General features: G+C 40.0%; 1 protein-coding gene across 1 annotated transcript; it reads right to left on the bottom strand.

Moving 5' to 3' along the window:
* Positions 1–921: 921 nt before the first annotated feature.
* pgbd5 (piggyBac transposable element derived 5) lies at positions 922–22,851 on the bottom strand. Its single transcript, XM_085427825.1, has 7 exons — positions 21,487–22,851; positions 15,808–16,238; positions 11,463–11,597; positions 6,994–7,174; positions 3,400–3,597; positions 2,654–2,759; positions 922–1,255 (listed from the first exon to the last, which is right to left on the bottom strand). Exons 1-7 carry the CDS (start codon positions 21,878–21,880, stop codon positions 1,060–1,062), a joined length of 1,641 nt encoding a protein of 546 aa, XP_085283951.1. The 5' UTR covers positions 21,881–22,851; the 3' UTR covers positions 922–1,059.
* Between the last annotated feature and the right edge of the window lie 83 nt (positions 22,852–22,934).

A 22,934-nucleotide genomic window follows, 5' to 3' on the forward strand; every position in this document is an offset into this window, starting at 1 on the left:
ACAGTTGTGGAGTTGTTAATTTCTGTGGTCAAATAAAATCAACACCTACACACACAGCTAACCTGAGTTCAAGAAGCAAACTCTTTGATAAACAAAACAAAACCTAGGAATGTTTTCCTAGCTTTAACTTTATTGCCGTTTATTTCATATTACTTATTACAATTAAAAAAAAACTGGAAGAAGGAACTTTTTAAAGACTCTTTTTGGTCTTTTCTGGGAGGCTGTGGAGCTGTGGCACACTGCTGGGTGTGGCTTTATAGCGACTGACTTTCTCTCATAGGTACAATATGCAGCAACACAACACATCTGGGTCACAAAAGCCATACATTTACATCCTCTGGCTCAATGTCGCACACACAAACGGCAGTTTCCACTTACTAAATACACACGTACAAATTTTCAAAACTCACCTGGAGCAGAAATCATTTTCACACCGAACAAGTAAACATCACAATCGAGATTCTTAACGCATGCAGCGTGTGAACACACCTTATTCCTGGTTTACTAAGACTTTGTTACAGGTGTTTTTGCAGAGTGTAAATATTGAGCTACATGTAGCCTTTCAGCCTGACGGTTATGGGGTTTGGACACTTTGTGCAGAAGTTTCATTCAGGCTTGTATAAATAATTTAACTCGTTAAAACTTGAAGCTGACATCATTTAGGAGTGAAATCTTCTTGCTTTTCCTGTTCCATCATTCAGCTCTGCTTGTGAAAAAGCTCCTGTTGACAAATCCTTAGTAAATCTGCGGGGTTAATGATTGCAGTCGAGTCTCATGGCTCACGATTATTGTGTAATATGCAGTTGTGTGTTAATGAATATTTACAGAGCCACAAAAACCACTATAGGAAGAGAGAAATAGGCTTGGCACTGCTTCAGTATTATTACATAGACACAGAGTGCAAAGTCTGTAAGGTTGAGCGTGAATGTATGTGTGTGTGTGTGTGTGTGTGTGTGTGTGTGTGTGTGTGTGTGTGTGTGTGGGGAGGGGGGGGGGGGTTGTGTTAAGTGTTTTTGTTGTGAGCTCCTTCTGTCTTCATCAACCTCCTCCTTCTCTTCCTCACTGTGTGGGGGAGCAGTCGTCTAGATCAAGCAGCTCTCTGACCAGTCTCTCTCCAAACTGCGCTCGACTGTAGCGTTTGACTGTGTAGGCGTCAGACATCTTGTATAGGATGTACGCGTTGTTGATGGCAATACTGATGCTCAACCAGAACACCTGCTGCCATGTCTTGTTAGGCTTGTGGAAGATGAAGTACCTGTGTGGAGAAATGAGCCGGTTACTGCTGAATCTCTTTGCAAAGATGTAAATAATATGATTTCGTTTGACTATCTATAGTTATTGTCCAAAAACATATAGGCCCAACAGATTTTTCAATTTTGTCTCTGGGTTTTTAAATCAAACAATCAAGATGTGATCGAAGTGCAGACTTTTAGCTTTAATTAATTAATGTTAACTTTTTTTACAGTCATACATAGTCCTCCATTTTTTTAGAGGCTTAAAATTAATTGGACAATTGACGGATATAGTTTTATGAACGGGTGAACACGTTTATTCCAAGTGTTGAACTTGCGCGTTGTTTTCTTTTTTAAATATGAGATCCAAAGCAATTTCAGTGCAAACAAGGGCCAAATCAGCAGGTTTAAAAAGAAGAAATGACCTGGATGGCTCAGTAACACCCAAAAAAGACCACAGAAGAAAACTAAAAAAGGACACAATCATAGAATTATTTCTGTAGTGGAAAAAAACAACAACAACAACTTCACAACATCTAACCAAGTCAAGAACACTCTTGAGAAGGTGGATGTATCGTTGTAAAAGTCTACAATCAACAGATAACTTAATGAATGAAAATACAGTGTTCACAACAAGGTGCAAACCACTGGTTACAATCAAGAACAAGAAGGCCAAATAAGACTATACAGGAAAACATCTAAAAAAAGTTTGCAAAGCTCTGAAAAAATATATTTGGACAAATTAAACCAAGAGAAAAGTATTGAGCAAGACAGAACAGTTCATGATCCAACATCATCTGTCAAATATAGTGGAAGTAGGGTCATGTATGGCTGCCAGTGAAACCAGGTCACTAGTGAGATGAGATCAGATTCAAATTCAGACAAATGGTGAAAAATTGATCGGACAGTGCTTCACAGTGAAAAGGAATAATGGTCCAGAGCATACTGCAAGCGCAAAGCAGAGAAGAAGGATATTCTTCAATGGCCAAGTCAGCTACCTGATCTCAATCCAATAGAGCACGCTTTTTACTTATTAAATTCAAAAGTGAAGGTAGAAAGACCTGAAGGTGGCTGCAGTTAAAGCCTGGCAGAGCATCTCATGGCAAGAAACTCAGCATTTGATGATCTCCATGGGATGTAGACGTCAGGCAGTCATTGACTACAGAGGATTTTTATCCAAATAATAAAAACAATCACCACATTTGAAATAATTTCGGTCTGTTTAATTACTTTGAGCCTCGGAAAATCGAGCACTACGTATAAAAATGTGTGTAAAACCCCCAAATCTAATGTAACACTTTAGTCAAAGCCCCTGAATTAAAGTTGAAAGTTTGAAAACATCTTGATTGTTTGATTTAAAATCCATTGTGGTGTAAAATATTCTTGGTAACAAGTAATGTTGTGTAAAACGGTGCACATACTTGCTATACTTGTCGTCGTATTTGCAGATGTAGCTGAGGTGTGCCGCAAAGGCCTCAACAGCCAAAGGACACGGGATCTCCCCACTTTTCCTCTTAATGATCAGCCCTGACGCAAACACAGTGAGAGGCAAAAACTAGACCCATTTAAACTAATTACCGTATAATTATTGGCAGTACAAAAGTAAACTCCATCAATTAAGTACTACAAGCACAAAGTGAAAAACAGTCACACACATATACACGCAGAGGGGAAAGGAAAATCAATGCCGGATGATAACAGCCTAACTTTTCCTGCTTCACTGCAGCACTCTTCACTCAAAGAGCACAAACGCAGACTGCAACCTTCATTTAGAGTTAAAACCTAACAAAACTGGATAATGAAGAGTGGATTATTCTATAAGAGGAAGGGAATATCATGATTTTTGGCGCCTCCTGGAAATGGATTACCACGGATTAGAAGCTCGCACTGATTCTCTGTGACATAAATGCTTAATGATGTGCCAGTTTCTCTAGATGGTGACTTGCATCCACAAATGACAGTACAGTTAGCCAAAGTTTCCCCCAAAAAACTCCTAATTCTTAATAACGACAACCGAAAGTCTTTGCTTTTGTGTTTTTCTACTAAAATTAATGGATTTTGTGCACTGAAATATTAATAATTTCTAATAGTAAGCTCCTTTTATTTAATTCCAGGAAAAACGAAGTTTCCTGTAGTGGGGAAATGCTTTGGGAAATGATCTTCTTACCTTTTTTTGTTGGGGAATAGGCATTGGCAAGGAACCTGAAGTGTCCTTTGTTGTACCAGCTGATCAGCGACATGCTGCCTTTCATCATTATGCGAGACTGGCCACGCTGAGCAGGCGTGGAGCCACAGACCAGCATGCTTTGCGGTAAGCCTGTACAGTCGCTCTTCCTGGTGCTAAGCAAACCACAGCAATAGATATCTGGAGAGGGACAGAGAGACAATTAGGATGATCGTGGCAAATAGCAAAAACTGCAGTTCCTAAAATGGCCACTTGAGGGTAAAACCACGTCATCAACTATTAACGAGGCGTTAACCCAGAAACATTTGCAGAACTGTGCTGCAAAAAACAAATACATTTTAATTTGAAAATGCAGTAGATATGATTCATTGTCTTTTTCCTATAACTGGGCTGTACAAGGCAGGGAGGACATGCATAAAAAAAGAAAAAGAGTCAAGTTTGGATTTTATGTTCTCCCATTCTTCAGGGTTGAAGCAGATGTGCTCCAGGCAACAGTCCTGTTTACACCTGACAAAGATAATCACACCATTTCATACCAGTGACCCCCCCATCTGTCCAACCATCTGGAAATAGTACTCATGGGTGGTCTTAAAGGTGTAGGTGCGATCATCCTTCCACAATAAGTATGCAAAGTCTTTGAAACTGTCCTTTCCTGGACATTTGATTACTAAGAATCTGTAAATTAGGGTTGCTCTAAGGTTATCTCCGGCGATACAGGTGCCAGAGCTTTCCGCAAAACAGCTTAGGGAATTTTGCAGTCATCATTTCTCCACTTTTGAGCCGTTTCCATGGTTATTTGAGGAAGGGTTGTTTTCCAAACTGCAAAGGTCTCTAATGGCAGTTCCACCTGCTTTCTGACTCCTGGAGAACTTTCAGTTTGTAAGCTCTTTTTGGTTTTCGACAAGGAGAATATACTGTCATGATAAAATGGACAATGTTGCAGTAGAAATAAACATCTTTACATTCTCTATGGATAATTTCCCCCATTCATAGCCAACGTCTGGAGGTGAATTTTTGTATAACCCACTCGTATATATTGTACTAAGGCTTAAAATGACTCATAATTAAGGGCGAACCACCTTGGGATGACATGTTGCTGCAGGCACAGCTGGCAGCTATCTGCTTCGTGCTGCCTCAATTTATTTTTACTGGACGTCTTCATTGTGCTTGTGATATTCTTGCCTTTTGATGCATTTTGGACACAATTATCCGACAAACTGGCTTCTGAGCAGATAATTGTACTAATAGACAGTTTCTCAAAAGACTTCTGTTGTGTGAAATGAATGCTTTTTTGCAGTCTTGACTGGACTAATCAAATCTGTCAGCTAGGGCTTTTGGGAAATTGCTATGGGCATTAGTCATTTTATACACTACACTAAATTATTGAGTGATTCTTTAAGGGAAAAAATGAGTCAACAATTAAAGTCAGGAGTGATTGTTAGTTGCAGTGATTTTTGTGTATCCCTTTCTTTCCTGAAACTTTCTCTTTTTTTTCTTCCATCCAGCAGACACAAAACAATCATCTGGCTGACTGCCACTGATTTGGTCTCCATTTGCAAACTGATTTCTATCTGTGTAGTACATGCACGCATGTCCACAGTAAGTACTGCGGAGTAATATGGAGTAATTACCTCAGCTAATTAATCCAGCAAGATAAATTTGAAGGAAAGATGTCAGACGATGCATTCACAGGCTCAGAACTGGGCTTTTTTGGGCTGATTCAACTAATTAGAAAAAGAAAATGATGATTATATCTGCAGGCTTCATTTTCTTGACATAATGAAGCTCCGCTTGGTTGAGTTTAAAATTGCCAATTATTCTTCAGCAAAAATACAACAAAAAAAAAAAAATGTAAAAATGAAAACTTATCAGAGGAGCTGTTGAGCTGAATGTTTATTCTCTGCTTGCATTGATTGTGTTTAGCTTTTATAGCATGTTCACATTATCCCACTTTCAGTATTAATGTAAAAGAAGCAAACAAAGTAAATGTATATTTTCATATTAAAATAAAAATGTATAATGAGCACAAATATCAGAGTATCACAGCTGGATTGACAGCATTAAAACATTTAAATCCCAATATCTCCGAAACAAAAGCATCGGTTTTATGACTCCCGCCACAGATTATGAATAAAACATACTGAGAGTGACTCAAACACTTTTGATTCAGATTTTCATTGTCAGGTGTTTGAATGAAGTGTCCGGTAAAGTGTCTACTTTACCTGTCTATTGATTTTTCAAGCTCCAACAAGGCAAAACGCTTAATCTTTCATGATTTACTATGTAAGTCAAAAGGCAATAAACAATCTTTTGCAGTGCATTGCAAACCTGTAAGGATCGATGTCGAGCACTAGTAAAAAACACATCCATCCTAACAGTCATGACAATTCGTTCAATTTTTTAATGCTACACTCACATTAGGAAAACCAGTTGGAGACTGGTACTATCAAACTTGGCCACTCGTAGTCATTTGCCACTTTCAAAGAGACTTTGCTGTGTCTGCTTCAGTCTGCTATTGGTTTGTGACAGAACTGCATCAAGTTGGCAAATACATGCAATCTTTTTATGATAATACAGGGATCAACTGTGTCAAATTGCCAAAAATCACAAATATGTTGCATATCTACCTACACAGAAATTCACACAAACTCATTAGTTGCTTACATTCAAAGTCCAGGCCGAACCTGGCTGGACGCAGTTGCTGCTAGACAGCAATTGAACTGCAAAGTCGCTCACCAAACTTGTTTTTATCTAGCAAATACAACCAGCAACTATTTGAGTTGACATCTAGTGATGTTTCGAGCACACCTGCTCTTAATCAGATGATGGTCTGATGACCAACGTCACTAGATGCAATAAATAAGGAATCTGGAGTTCTTCAGTGTGTGAACTGTTATTTCTTCTTCTCTCACATTTTTTTTGACTCAGCACCTGCCCAACAGGATGACGAGGGTGTGCGTGGATTCTTCTTTGTGACTCTGATTGACTGCAATGTGTTGCCTGCTTTTATAAAATAGATGGCAATTATTTGCAAACATTAATCAATCTGACTGAGTGAAATTGCAGACACTCTCAGACAGATTGGCTATTTGGAGACGATGCAATCGCCTTATAATGTTCCACACTCAAAGTTCCTTTAACTCAGATTAGTTAGCTTAAATGCTAGTTAGCTTTAAAAAAATAGATAATTTGGGGGACTGACAAGTTTGGTGAAAGCACTGTTGGGAGAGTAACAAAGGCATCTGTGTAATTTAGCAAGTTCACCCTCAGTATACGGATAAGAGATGAAAAAATAAATTATTCGACATGCATACTGTCTGGCTTTGTAGTTTTATCTTAGAATAGAATAGAGAATACTGCTGTCCTGTGCGTGCTGTTTCGCCTGGGGATGGTATAATCACACCATCATTAAAAATGAATAACCACATTTTTTTAAAGTGCAAAAAGGGGAGGTATGGAGAGATGGAGATAGATTACAAAGTGCACAACAAAGTAACAATTAGGGAAGGGAAAAGAACAAGACCAAGCAAAGAACAAGCAGCAGACATAATCTGCTGCAGAAACTTCTTTGCATACCTTGTTTGCTGAATTCTGTGAAGAGGCTGAGGCTCGTGATGGATGGCCCAGTGAAGATGATGGCGTTTTTTCCGGAAATGTTCTGGCAGAGCTGCTTAGCCACAAGGCTGTGGAGCTGAGGTTTGTTCTTCAAGGTGGCCAGACCATCTGTACCCTGGCCATCTTTCAGATGGACTGCGATCTGCAGAAGAGGGGGGGGATCAAGTCAGGACGTGTGGATGCAAACATTTTTACTTTTCTAGCTTACAGAGGCTGCTGTCTAAACCCTAGAGAAACTGTAATGTTCAATTTACAAAATTGCAGTAGAGACTTTGAATTAAAGTGTATCCTGAGGGAGAAAATACTGTGGAACTGAAATAAAAATGTATTTGGACTCATAAAACATCAGGTTACATTAAGATGGAGACTCCAGCATGAAATATCAGGGGTATAAGTACAACACTAAAGGTAATGCCAGTGGCATGAAATAATATTTTGGTGCTTCTTAGGATATTCTGTGAAATTTCAAACCAAATGTAGCTGGTTTGATCTGTGAGTCAAGCTACTGTCACACCTGACTCTACAGTGGAGATTTGAGGAGGCTTGTTTTTCCAAGATGAGAATTACCCCTTTAAAGCCTGAACCATAAAATGATTGGCAGAAAAATTTTATTTTTGTGGATCAAAATTTCCTTAAATATCTCAGTTTCTGGATTTATTTTCATGATCACCCACTTCAAGCCACTTCAAGCCATGAAACGAGGGGCGGCTCAAGACTTTTGTACAAACTATAGATCAATGCAAGCTGAGCTTTGCCTCCTAGTTTAACATACATGAAGCATTTGTAGATATGATTCCCGGAACATGATGCAGTCCTTAGGGCCCAAAGAAAGCTATTATCAAGACTGAACAAACAGAAATGTACACCCATAGATGGCTCTGTGTGCCTTTTGAACTTTCTACTATCGTTTGGGAGCTGATTGGCATTAGCCTGATTAGCCGGCATCTACGCAAGACCCATAGCTATTAAACTAAGTGGCCTGTCCATGCGTTTGTGTGTGTGTGTTTTGTGGATCCCTGTGTGGTACACTGGCTAATGGAATCTCATTGATTCGCTCCATTAACTCATTTTATTTCTTTGATTTTTTTTCCCCCCTCTCCCTCGATGCAATTCATTTAGACACAGAATTCAATGGAGACACACGTCAGTGTACAGAGGACTGGTGAACACTGAGTGACTGCCAAACGCCTGCAGTCACCGTGAATGCTAATGCTTATTTGTTAAATGGATGGGATAATGGAATACGGCTTTAAATGACAGGCTCTGCGATGCTTCTTGCACACAACTTGTTTTAAACGGTCAGATTACAAGAAAAATAATGAATGGTTTGATTATTTTATTTTATGTAAAGCAATTTAACTAAATGAAAAAGAAAAAAAAAGAAGGGAAATTAACATTCTGTGTAGGATACTCCTCACTCCACTAATGCTATTCTGGCCTACTTCCAGGCTAAAGAAGGAAACACTTACCCTTTAGTGTACACAGTTGTATGCCAAATGTTGATCTCATCATAAAAAGTATCTGACTCTCAAAGTTGTATTATTGTCTTCTTGTTCTTACAACCCAACTGTCCAAAAAGTCTGGGTCAATTTGTGCATGAGCAGAAAAATGTTGGCATGCTCTACTGCTAATCTCTGTGCATTCTGTTTCTGAAGTTGCACAAGTATTGGTCCAATCTTGTCTTGTCTCTCTAAAGAGTCTTTATGTTGTTCTCTCTGCTTCTGTATATTTTCCCCCTCTATTGAAAGTGTGAATTATGCAACTGAGTTTTATTCAATAGGTCGTTTGATCCTACTCCAGATCATGTGTTTACATTCTTTAATCATCTTGCTTTTCTCTCCTTAAACAGCTGTACTCATGAACATCCAGCCCTTGAAAGTTGTTCTGATATTTTGTCGATTTTTTCCATTGCAGCATTTTTTCTCTAACAAAATCAAGTGATGGAGGTTCTCAAACTTAGGCTACGTCCACACCAGCCCAGGTAGATTTGAAAACGGCGTTTTCGTCTGAAAACGCTCCGTGTCCACACTGGCGTTTTCAGTCGTTTTCACAGTTGCGCCTGAAACAGCCGAAAACGCTTAAGGTTCCAGTCCTGCGCATGCGTGAAACGCAAGAAGATTCGGCCTGCTTCATTTCTGTCTGCCGTTTATTTACTTTCCGGCTCTTTGAAACGTCGCTGCAAAATGTCGAGGAAAAGCACCGAGTTTTTTAAATGGACTAACAATGAGGTGGAGTTGTTGCTGAGAGTAACACAAAAGTACAAAGTTGCAAAAGCGAGTGAGAGTTAAAGAATTTGAAGAAAAGCTATCTGGAGCATGTACAAACTGATATTAATCTTTAACAGGGCAAACAAAACTGCTGTATAATGCCCTCCGCTATCTTTGTTTAATTGGTCACATGACTGCATCACATGACTAACATGCGTCTTCGTTTTCGAAAGTCTCGAAAATCAAATGTATGCATTTTCGAGAGCGTTTTGAGAATGATGCGTTTTCCTTCGGGAAAAACGTAGTTTCAGTGTGGACGGGAAGCCAAAACGGAGAGAAAACGATGCATTTTTGAACAAAAACGCATTAGTGTGGATAAGGAATTTGAATTTTGGGTGTCAGGAGTGATTTGTGACACCAAGTGTGAAAGGTTTACAGGACGGCAGTGACATTTGCTATGATTCATGGTTTAGAGACAAAAGGATGCTGACAAAGAGACAAAGAACTGAACCGGAGATGCCAGAGTTGCAGGTGCTCATTTAATTCTAAGTGACCATAATATATGTATATCAGAGCATCGAGGAGCTTGGAGACGAAGTTAGAGAGGCAAGGCTGAGATGGTTTGAACATATGAAGAGGAGGGATAACAGATATACTGGACAGGGGATATTGAATATGGAGCTGTCAGGCAGGAAGAAAAGAGGAAGACCAAAGAAAAAAATCATGGATGTAGTGAAGGAGGAAATACAGAGGACGGTGTGAAAGAGAAGGATGTTGGGTATAAGGGGTAGATGACCCGCTGTGGCGACCTCTAAATTGAGCAGGAACAAGACTTTCTTGTTTAAGGGAAAATAAAATACATACTGCATTTGTGTTTGATCTCTTTTATTTTTACTTTAAAACCCAGAAGACTTTAAAAACGAGTTCTCAGCCTTCATTGTTGGTGGTCAGAATAAGATTTAGGTTAAGGTAACGGTTGGGGTTCCTATTTACTTGATGACATAGCTGTGGTGATTGTTGACCAAATAAACGAAAAAACAAACAAACAAACAAGTTTCACCCTATAAAACTCTTCCTCTAACAGAAGTGATATGTCTGAGTAAGTAGGGCAGTCTTTCTGGAAATATGTGTTGATGTTGAATTTCTAATGTCGTTTTTCATTGCTGTGAGCACAAGTGAAATTCCATTCATCTCCACTGAGGGAGCAGAAGCCTTTAACTAATAAACTGTAGCTGGGTATCACTGGTATTAAAAACATGGTCTCCTGTCAAGTATACCAATGCAAATGTTTGTGTGTTTGCTTGCGTGAGCTTGCATGTGTGTGGGTGGCTGAATGTGGGTGACCTGCACAACATGCACACTATGATTAACACTGAGGAAGGCTGATGCATAAAAAGTGCATCAAGTTTAGCAAAAAAAACTGCACGAACAAAATCTTTTGGGGCATGTTCTCTCTTGTTTCCCCCCATGTCATACTGTGTATGGTTGTGTGTGTGTGTGTGTGTGTGACAAATAAAATTTGAATTTGAATTTGTTTTCCCACTGTATAATGAGCTCTGTAATGCTCAGAGTTGGACAGGTCTGTTAGTCCTTCCATGCAGGGTCTCAGTTAAATGGGTGTATTACATAACCAACCGGCGTAGGAGTGGAAGGTTGCAGTAAGGACAAGGTTGTTAGTCAGAGCAGCTCTGCCTGCCTGAGATGTGCCTGCTTGAGCTAGTAGCGCTTCCACTCAAAACCAACATCAAAAGACAATATTTTTTACCCAGAAGGCTTTTCATGTGATCCATTTTAAACTCAAACCGTGCAGTTTGTTGCACATAAATTTACCAGTATAAAAAAAATATATAATAATTTTCTGTGAAAAGTAATAGATTGAATGCTAAATGATGCAACATTCAAAGAATAAGATTTGAAATCTAGCGAAGATCAAAGCCTCTGATATTTTCATGAAAGCCTTTCTTACTTGACTTCAGGCACGCTCGAGACTTCTGTATGCCATATTTAATAAAACAAATTTTATATTTCTGCCATGAAGTTGCAAAGCAGCAAATCAAAATAGAATCAAAGCAGACAAAGACATGCAATCATTTCTTTTTCATCTCCTCTAATGTAATTTTTCACTCTCAAATCACACCTGAAACAATTGTGATTCTGAAGGAAGTTTCCCACCTCCGTGTCTCCAAATCACATACAAACACATCGAGTATTGTGTGCAGATACCTGACAGATAAAACCGGTGGAGGTGCACTGTCGGACCCAGAGGCTGAACTTCCTCTTCTTTCTCTTCCTCAGCTCTCTTTCTGTACAAGTGGCGATGAACACTGGGTCCTCATCTATCAAGGGCTCATGAAGAACCTGAAACATGGGTCTAAGTGAATTTTTACATACATACATTGCATAGCCTCATCAAAAGCAAAAAGGTGCTAATGAACATAACTAGTTTTCCCTTGTGAGGCTTCCTGTGTGAGAGATAAGAATGAGATTGTGTATGATTTAATACCACACCAAGAGTTTAAAGAGAGAAGGCGGCCAAATGAAGATTCTCGCAAGTCCTGTATGTGTTTGAGCGTGATAGTAAAAAAACAAAAAACACTTTGTCAGCAGAAACATGTTCTCACTCGTGCAGCTCTGTTTGCAAACCCCTCCGAAAAATAACTTCTGCCTTGTCACTTTCACTTCATTTTGATGTTTCATCTTCACGTTGTCCATACCTTTTACATTTATGCATTATAACTTCCTTCTCTGCCTGGATTCATCCAAACAGTGGAAGCCTTTTTATATTTAGTTTTCTTTTTAGCATGGATGATTCTCCATTCAAATGAAAATAGACAAAAATATATAAAAAACAAAATAAAATCCCCAAATAAATAAGGTGTGACTAACTTTTTCTCGGAGTGGCAAAAATAGAGAGAGAGAAAAAAAGGTGTTCATTTGTATAAGAAGAAAATTCAGGGTGCCCTTAGAAACACACGATTTTATGATTCTCATTCTTTAAGACAATCAATTTAACACACACACACACACACACACACACACACACACACACACACACACACACACACACACACACACACACACACACACACAAAAAAAGAGTTAAATTACTCATTACTCATAAGTTCTTTAACTAAAACTGATTTTCTTTGCTTTCTATGACACTAAGCTGAATATATTTGCATTCTGGACAGCTGTCAGAATTGGGTTTGATATGAAATGTACAGTTGTTACAAACTGATTTTTATTTGTATGTTCTATATTATTTCCCCTAAGCCCACAGTCATTAAATACTAGGATGAATGTGCAAGTCTCCCCCCCTTATTTTTCCAAATGGTGAACGAGAAACAAAGAAAGTATTTTAAAAGCCAACAGTCATAAATCCAAAGATACACATTGGTTTTGATACTCGGCAAATATTTGCATTTTAAATTTCTCAGGGCTCTCCCTTCCTCCGGTGTTTTCCCTGCCTCTTCTTCCCGCCCAGCCCATCATGATTTGACTAACCGAGTGGCGACCAGCACTTCCGTGCTGCTCTAGCAACAAGTCATTTTCCAGTCAAATATGGAATCACGGAGTCATAAAAGTTAAAAATAAATGAGGCCATCTAGACTTCGGATGGATGATGTCACCCAGACCACAACAGCCTAAGAAATAATTCATGTTGTAGCTGCGGCACAGCTGCACAGTGACGTCTTCTCTCATCTTATTACAGCTGAAACCAAAGTGATTACATTTCAAAATGTTTGAAGTAAATCATTTGTCTGAGAAAATAAAACCATTCATTTGTTCACCGTCTTCGAGTGGATGTCTTCTAATGGCTTTCTGAATAATTATTTTACACTTGCAAATCAATACAGCAGCAATAAAGCAGTCCAGACATGATCTGAGCGAATGCAAAACTAACCCCAGCACAGATCTAATGGACATAGAATATGTGACGCATCACTGTTAGGAGTATCTCGAGGAACATGCTAGAGTTTGTTAGAGAAAAAAAAAAACAGAGCGCATTTTTTCCCCCATAATTCTTCTCTACATGATTAACTGTTAGATGCAAACTATGTCTATTTTCAATATTGCATTGCTAAGCCCCCCCTACTCCTACATTTACCTGTCTGGGAGCTGACCACCTAGCTGTTACCCATGTATATTAGTGACCTCTGAAATGGGTCTCTTGATTTGTTCTCCTGGAGAGCTGAACAATGACTGTTTCCCCACTGTTGGAGTTGCACTATATTCAATTTAGTCTAGTTCAATTTTATTCATGCAGCAGCAGTTCACAACAGCTGTCACCTTCAGGGCCTTACTCCATACTCACTGGAGAGGCAGCTCAAGGACTGCGTGGAGCCCAACAACAGCAACAATAAGATAAGATAAGATAAGCTTTATTAGTCCCAAACGTGGGAAATTTGTTTTGTCACAGCAGGAAGTGGACAGCTGCCAATGCTGCCAATGCCAATCTGTAGGCGTCTTCTTAACCCCTGGTTGAGAGCCTGGTTCTGCTGAGGCCTCTTCCTGTCAAAAGGGAGTTCTTCCTTCCTACTGTCACCCACTGGGATCGTCTGATTGTTGGAAATTTCTCTTGAATATTTTGTAGGGTTTTTACCTTGCAATATACAGCCCCTTGAAGGTACTGCTGAAATAAAACTGAACTGAAAGGATCGAGCTACCAGGCTAGCAGCAACATGACTAAAAAAATCAAATACTTAAATACATCCCATTTAAAACCATTATTATCTGCCATTCAGAGTTCAACAACTACACTTGTTTCTTTCCCTCTTTCTCAGAAGGCAGTCATTTATTGAGAAGATTGCTTTTTCCTTGCCAGTGGAGCTACAGTTTCAGACTGTCTGTATTTTCTAGTCCACTCTGAGAGACTATCGGGAGCAGAAAATACAGAAAATGAACTGATAAAACAAACTGGCCTAGATTCACATAAACCCCGTCACTGCCAACAACACTCACTTGCTGACCTCACTGGCTCAGTTTTGTCATTTTTAGATTTAAGTTAACACACTTCACCCAACCAGTGACTATGCTGCAATGAAATAAAGAGTAAAATATTGATATTTAAACTATTTGCACAGATGAATTAGATGTGGATGATATATGAGGAGGGCATTGCTTTTAAGTGCCTGTGTTCCCAAATGCTCCCATCACAGAACTGGCATCATCTTTCATAATGAAGATGATGTTGTAGCACTCATACAGTAGAAAGACAACAGCAAATAAATCAACTTGTTCACTTATTTTTGAAAGCAACCCCAGTGTCCTGCGCAAAAGACTGAGAATATTAAGTTGCAATATTTTAGCTATAATTATGAAAGAAAGAAAAGCCCTTATAGGAACTGTATGCAATGCCGTATCCGCTACTAACAAATACTTTAAGAGTAAACTGCATCTTATGTAAGATCTTTGTTTTTTGCTTGAACTCTGGGAGCAATCAGACACATTTTTAATGTTACATTTTCATCAGATTTACGTAAACAAGGTCGTGGTAAATTCTGTTGTGCCTTTTTGCTCAAGAAGAACACACCTAAAGAGAAAACTGATTCAAAAGCTTCCTCTTTTTGCTGTCATGTCAAAATAATACAAAAAAAATTAAGTTAAAAAGGGCACAGTGGTGAAAGATCAGTCTGATTTTAGGCAGGTATATATATATATATATATATATATATATATATATATATATATATATATATATATATAGTCATCGTGTAGATGGCTTTTCAAACAGAGACTCATTGCTGGAGCTATGAGCTGGTTTGCAATACTTGAAGCATTGTTAAAAAATTTACTCGCCGATGCACATCGGAGTGTGAATGCGAGTGAATGTTAGATAGAAGCTCTAAAAAAAGCCTTAGATAAAGTGCTTGTGTGAATGCACGAGTTGTATAAAGCGCTTTCAGTGCTCAGTGAGAGTAGAAAAGTGCTACATAAGAACCAGTCCATTTACCATATTTAAACATATCCTCCAGTGAAACTGCAGCACTGCATATAGCTTTCTCAGCTATATGGCTGGCCTTGTGATTTGGTGCTGTATAAATACAAATTGAATTGAAAACAGTCATTCAACAAATTTCTCTTTTGCTTTACATCTAAAACTAAATAGCTCAAATGATTTTGTCAGAGAAGAGATAAACTAATTAAATTACAACTATGTATAAGACAATCTCTTGGCATACCCCTTGCAACTACACCTACATGCAACTCATACCCCACCTACTGATTACTGTCCTCTTCCTTCTCATTCTGCATCTGTGTAAATGTGTTATGGCTCCAGGTCAGAAAGTTAATATTGCACTGGAACACATAAACATGCTGACACAGCAAAACTTTGGATGTGGATGACTAAAAAGTGATTTCCTCAACATCATCACCTGTAAATGACTTCTGGAACTTTGGTCGTTTCTTTTTATACTACGCAATTCATGAGGCATAATAAAATGTAGCTGTGCTGTTAAAATGTGGTGCTCCTAAAGGCAAGAAGAATCTGTTGCCAGCTGAAAGAAAGCATCTAAAAATATCAAGAGAGGCTTGAAGAAAACGCCACCTGTCGCAACGCACACACCTGTGTTTGTGATGGTCTGAAAGTGCAGCTGAAGGACTGCTGCAGCGAGTCCAGGAAGGGCTGGATCTTGTAAAGGCCCTGGTTGCTTCCTTGTGATGGCCGGAAAGCCACAATGTGGAAGTACTTGAGGATCTTCTCAAAACGCGACTGACTCATCTTCAAGGCGATGCTTTGGTTGCTGAAAAAGCCCGAGCTCCAGATGCTGAGCACTGACTCACAGCGGTGCACACTGGTGGAGGTGACAAAGCCCAGGAACGCTTTCATTTCCTGGGCCGTGACGGGACGCCAGCCTTCGTCTGAGCCGAACCGCTCCTGAAACTTCTTGGCATACATGTTAGTCTGAGTGACCATGTTTTGGATGCAGTTGTCCGGGACAAAGAGCTGGAAAAAGTCCAAGGCTGTAGCGGTGGCCGGCATCTTTTGAGCAGGTCCTGTGTTGGGAAAAAGGACAAAAGTGAAATGTTATGACAAAAAAAATTATGCTGATTGACAGACAGAGAATCGCACATGGGATAAGTCGCACACAGCACTGTCACTTACGCCCAGCTTTTTAACTTTGGTACGAAGCCTTCAATTTGATTGACTTTGCTGAGTAGAAGGGTTTTTTTTGACACAATAAAATATCATTTTGTTGAGCTGTCATCTTCAAAGCTGTGTGGGATGCACACAGGCTCATTCTTGCTTATATAAACTCCAGTGACATCTCAAAAGAATCTTGAGAACAGTAACGTAAAGCATCAATTAATTTTAGGTGTTACATTGTAGCAAAAAACACCCCCAAAAAACAAAACATTAGAGGAACGCAGTACACTTCGTGCATCAGCAGCTTTTGGGTATGAATGTCATAAGCCCAGGGCAGCAGTTAGAAAGTTTACATGACCTGACAGCCACCACACTGTGGTGCCAGTCAAAGTGTGGCATTTCTATGCTTGCGGAAGGCTTCAGTGTCTTGTTGCTTTTGTGTTACGGCAGGCAATAAGTCAAAATCACGCTTTAATGTTTGCGAGCCATGAGCCATTAAAAAACATCTGCACTATTTCAATTAATTTGACTGATGGTTTTGTTTATACAGAATGATTTGCCTTTTTATTAATGAAATTTGAATGTATCTAAACCTGTGGAATAACACAGAAGCTTCACTTCATCTGTGTGTGGTTGTAAAGTTTGTGTGATCAGTGTACAGTGTACAGTCCTTATAATGTACTACTTAAATCTATTGAAAGTCTATGTTATCAAGCAAGAAGCTTCTTTTTGGAAACTGCAGCATAAGAACAACTTAAAGAGATGTCTAAAAGTGTAGGCCTTGGTCACATAGGCAGAGAGAACAGGTGGCTGTGAAGTGACAGTGACATGAACCATGCTAATTGTGCTGATGATCAAACCGCTCACAAGAAACTTGTCTGTGCAGCACCGTATATCCCTTTTAGATCAGTTTCACCTAGTCACTGCCAGCAACCACTCACTAACTGGTTGAGGCATGCACAATTTTCCCTAGGAAGCGGTGGTTGCTAAGAAGTCGCCAACTGGTCTCTATGCCAGACTGTGGCCTATGTGTGACTGTGGCTAACAGCTTAAAGAATAAACATTCAAAATAACACTCACGTGGCCAAAATTTCAAATAACAACACTGTTTGAGTCGTTTTTTCCCGCTACTTTTAGACATTGTCAAATACAGGGAATACTCTTAATATGGTGTTCACAACCCACAGCTCTAGACACATGCTGTTCAAACCTTCTGTTTGTCAGGTGCTGCCAATCTGAAGAGAGTTAGCCCAACATAAGATAAATAAGGACGCGGTTAAACTGTAAAATATGGAGATGGGACTGATCCATCCTTTAAAGTACTGAACGAAAACTTAAATTGTTGGCTTAAAGTAAAGAAGCCCTGACACAATTAAAATAACTGTATTTACAAACATTAACATCAAAGAATTGTTAAAAGCAATAGATAAATGCTCAAATATGAAAAAAAAAGGTTCATCAGCTGCGGTATAAATGTTTGAAATGGCATAATTAATGAATTAGCAGCAAAACTAGCTAAAGGCAATGGATAAATAGGTAATTTAACTAAAATTAATCAACAAAGAATCAGAGCTGTTTTCTAAAATGTGCTAATGGCAGCAACAGTGAAGCGTAGTCGGGACTTTTCTGCCTGACCTAATTATTCTCCCTCGCTGGTTAAGGACGAGATAACATTTATCTCCCATTTAAAAAGCTCTCCGTCCGTCTGCCTTTGGATGTAGCTTTGGAGCCACACAGTCAATACTCAGTGCAGTTAACTGGCTTTGGTTCACTCTCAGGTTGTTGGATCCATGAGAGGTAATTTGGACTTTGAGCAGAACATCTTTTGGCTCGATTGAACAGCACAATCTCATTATCTCAGAACAACATTAAAAAAAAGGCTTTTACTCTCCCTTCTCAGGCCCTGTGTAGCTGGCTGCAACTAAAATAATGAAGGCTCTTTTCTTTGCGGATTTAACGATAACACACACGACTTCAACCTATATAGTACACTGTTAAAAGTGTGCAGGAGGACAAGACATGAAGTGTAGAAAAGACAGAGTGGGATACAAGCACTCCCACTCAGTTGATGCTTGCAGACAAGACACAGAAATAGCCAGGGCACAGCTCAAAGATCAACTCATTCACATCCAATTAGACTTGAAAGCTGAAAGTAATATTCAACATGACTTCCAGTCCACCCCTGAATAAAAACATCAGACGTTCAGACTGAAGATCTACTGAGGCAAAATGATTTAACACGACTCATCTCAGAAGGGAGGTACGAATACAGCGTGAGGAAGGACTCGTCATTTTCCTGGATAATAGAATTGTCTCATCTGCTGCTGCTGAGCAAACACAACCTTCCTCTTTGAGTAGCCCTGCCAGCTCATCGTCAGTCCAGCCCGCATCAATCAGATGAAACAGGATTAATCATTTACATAACTCTTCTTTCAGCTGATGCTAGTCTATGTGGCAGTCCTATAAATATCGATTTCCCACATTGCTCAAAAGAAAAATCCACCTACAGTGCACACACAGACAGGTATAATCCCTCGCGATTATCAGCTGTTGTGGCATTTCCATTGTCCCAGGACAAACATCTGTCTCATAGAGCTTTTATAGCCATGGATTTAGTAGGAGAGATTACTGTGTATTTGAAGTGCATCAACCCTTACATAGACTAAATGTGTTCCGAGTTCAGTTTTTAGTGGAAATTAAAGAGACAGCACCTAAGTGCAATTTCTCACCACCGCGACTATTGATTACATTTTTTTTGGACTTACAAATAAAACAATATCTACTGTCTTTAAGCAAAAACGTTTTCATTTGTGTTGTTTAGTCCAATTACTTCAGCGTTCTACCTTTATGTGATTGATAGAGAATATTATGTATAAATATAATAAAATGCATCTTTGTCTAAGTGTTTTTAATGGCTGAGAGATCTCATGCAGACAAGGTAGCAATACACAGTCAGGCAGATGAACTGACATATGGACAGGAGCAGTAATCTTTCAGTCAGCTTCAGCAAACTGAAGCAATAAATAGTTCTTTAATTCCCTTCGACATCATGATAAAGTGCTTATATAATCTAAGAGCTACAGTTCATAATCTTTGGTCTAGTCATTTGCCACCCGCCTCGCACTGCAGGGGCAACCATCACAAACTCATTTGAAGACAGCATATTACATATGAACATCCTGTGTCAGCACGCACTGACTGACATAGAAATGGGCAGGCAGACAGACGGGCACTGACAGACTTTGCCGAAACGTCATTCGTGCCATTAAAATCTGCGGAGACGCACATTTATGCAGACATGCTGCTCAGGATGGAGTCATTCTTATCTGTTCGGGCTGATTAAGTCAGAGTAAGGTCTTGGCTACTTGAGGTCTGAAGTGTGATTATGCGCTCTGGCAGTACTACATCCACGCTTTTAATCATACCTACCCTGATACAGGATGGCAGGCCTAGAGTTGCAGTGGCTTGTGCAAACAGACACTGACTGCATTTTTAACAAATCAGACCAGACCATACAAACACACCTGCTGCCACCCTAGCTTAAGTCAACAAAGTCACAACAGCTAAATAGAGTCAGACAGTCCAGGATGTAGAAGTACTGAACATCCTCTAACATTTGTGGCACAGCAAGAACCTCTTATGGTACCCCAGCTCAGTGCAGCTTGGTTCAGACTATTTTGGGTGCTTAAAACAGACACCACTTTATATCCAGGCTCAGATTATCCCAGAGCAGGATTACTAAAGTTAGCTGGATCTGAAAAAAAAAAAAAAAAAATCCAGAAATAAATGTTATTTAGTATGTGTCTTTTTTTTTAGTTTTCTGTTTATTGGAACAGGCTGTTTCTTGAACCAAATAGCTCCAAAACAACATTTAAAAGCTTTATCTCATTTGTTCATATGTGGGGTTTTTTTTAATGATCATGTAGTACATTTCGGTGTTTGCTGCACTGGAACAGCTTGGGAACAATTCTTTGCAAACAGCGAGTGCTGTTCACTTACTTTGCAGTGGCATCTTGGCAGGTTATCTACAGCCAGGGCTTTTTATTCATTTGAATAAGTGTGTTCCTACTAGGTAGTGTGCCAGCACACTGGGGCTTGGTCCGTATCTACTACAGCCATATGCCGATTCCCCTCCAAGTCTGCAACAGTGCATCCTGTCACGGTGGAAACAGGATGGCATTCTCACAAATCGTTTTGGCTTCAGCGGAGGCAGGAAAGATGGACAAGGAGAACCAATCCAAACATAGCTTGACTGAAAGAGCTGCACTATAAACCCCAAACCCCACTCTCTGATCTATAATGGACTAAATAAATAAATACTGTTCTTAAGACTGACAGTCTAATGGTGTGGTAGAGAGGAAGGAGCAGTGTGGGTGCACACACTGCTGTTTAACTGTCACGATTCATGCACACAAATGTCTCTCCTTTGCGCACACACACACAAACAGACCTGCAGAAGTGTGCAGTTAAAAAGGAAAATAACCGAATGAATAAATCAGGATTCTCTGAGCTTGTGTCTCACATTTAAGCTGTTGGTACCAGTAGACAAAGGCTGGCATTTGTGCGTTAGTTCTGCATGAATGCACACACCTACATAGCATCAGAAGGCATGCATGCTAGGTTAAGTTGTGGCTCTACAAAGTGCATAGATATTTCTTGTTATGCACATTGAGTTTATATGCAACAAAATGTGCCATTTATTTATTTATTTTATTCTAAAATTTGCACATAATACATGTGCATGGAGCCAGGAGAGGCTTCATGCCGTTTCTCTAAACGAAACAGCTCTGAAACATGAGCACATACACATAAGACAGCATGTCTACAACAGCACCAAGGGGTGATGCATCAAAGGTTAAGCCTTTGCCATTAACTTAATAAAGCAATTAACGATGCATGTGTCACTACACACAAGCAAGAAGCGCACACATACACAGAGAGAGGGAGAGAGATAAAAACGAGAGCAGTATTCAGTTGTTTAAAAAAAAAAAAAAAGCAGTAGTTGCTTTGTGGCTGTTGTGACAAACAGAAATGGCCTGCCTGACCTGAAAAATGTGAACACGGACGGCACTCCTGTCTGTGTCTATCCAATCACTACACAGCCGTGAGCATTTGCTCCCCACCAGTGCAAAAATTAGCCCATCCATCGTGCCTCACCGTATGTATCATTGTACGGCGGGACCGTGACATCCTGCAGAGTCTCCGTCCAGCCCTCCTCCTCTGCCTGACTACGGGATAGGGAGCCGGGAGGTCCTGCTGCGCTGCCACCTCCTGTCCCCCCGCTGTGTCCACTCTCCTTATCGCCTCGTTTCTGGTGGTGATGGTGGTGGTGGTGCTGCTGGGGTGTCTGTTGCTGCTGCTGCTGCTGATCCTCCTCACCTACCTCGGCTATGTAGTTATCAGAGTCGGAGTCTCCGGAGGTGCTGTAGAAGGGATTGTCGCTGCTGTCGTCCCCGGACTCGCCGAACACGTCGTCGGATATCTGCAGGCTCTCGTACCGGGAGCGGGCCGCTTCCAGGAGAGACAGCGCCTTTCGCCCGCACTCCGCCATCTCTCTCTCTGTAGTGATGCTCCTCTCTCCTCCCCCCCTTTCTCTTTCTTCCACTCTCTTTCTCACCCTTTCACTACCTCCTCAGTGGCGTGCAAGTGGTCACGATCTTGCAGGAGCAGGAGACGTGTTTGCCTTCAGTGTGGCGATCACACCCTCCCCTGTGTTTGGTATGAATTATGATCCACCTGCCGTCCCGGCTCGGATGCGGAGCCCGGTGGTCAGCAGAGTGTAGATCCGGTGGCAGCTGTCCGCTTCAAGGGTACTGGAATATTTCCGCCCCCTTGCTCTGCCCACAGCGCTGCTCACTGGGCAAAATCATCAATAGTTTTGGCTCAGCATCCGGGTTGAGAGACCAGCGAGTTATTTATCCACTCCGAGGAATAGCGAGAGTAGTGGCTGGCACTGAATCACCTGACGCCGTAGCGCTGCACCGCCAGCCAATAAGATTTCACTTTCTAAAGCAAACTCGGACAGGAGCGGTGCGGCTGATGGCAGCTGCTAAAGCTGAGGTGAAGGAAGATTATGATGACTAACGATAATACAGTGCTAGAATAATAATGATGGACGCAGAAAATGACAACGAGGAAAATTAAAATTCAAAATTATTTTATTAGATTATAGATATAATAAAATTACAACTATTATTTATTAATTTATTTTGATATTTAGAAGCATTTTTAGCGAAAACAGACTCATATTTTGGCCATCGCGAATTATTAATTAAACAAGACCTCAATATATGGATTAAAATAGATTTTTCTTTTCATATCTACTGCAAAGAAAAGAGAAACGCTGTTGATGTTGGAAAGGACTGTCACAGTGAATGCGGATTTAGTTTAAATTATTTTTTTTCTATATACTGCAAATTAACAAAATGGCATTTGGAAATAAAAAATTGAGCACCTAAAAGTTTTGAGCAATTTTATGTGACTACTCTGAAATCCAAAATTATTAGTAACAAACCATTTTATTTATTTAAATATTAAAATATTTAGGTTATATTCAACAGCGACCCCTGCGGTCTCAATGCACTGTGGTCACATTGCATGGGGCC

This window comes from Rhamphochromis longiceps, linkage group LG13 (genome assembly GCF_057381845.1).
Source record: "Rhamphochromis longiceps isolate RC_006_pf linkage group LG13, R_longiceps_female_GT1.1, whole genome shotgun sequence".
Classification (NCBI taxonomy): Eukaryota; Metazoa; Chordata; class Actinopteri; order Cichliformes; family Cichlidae; genus Rhamphochromis; species Rhamphochromis longiceps.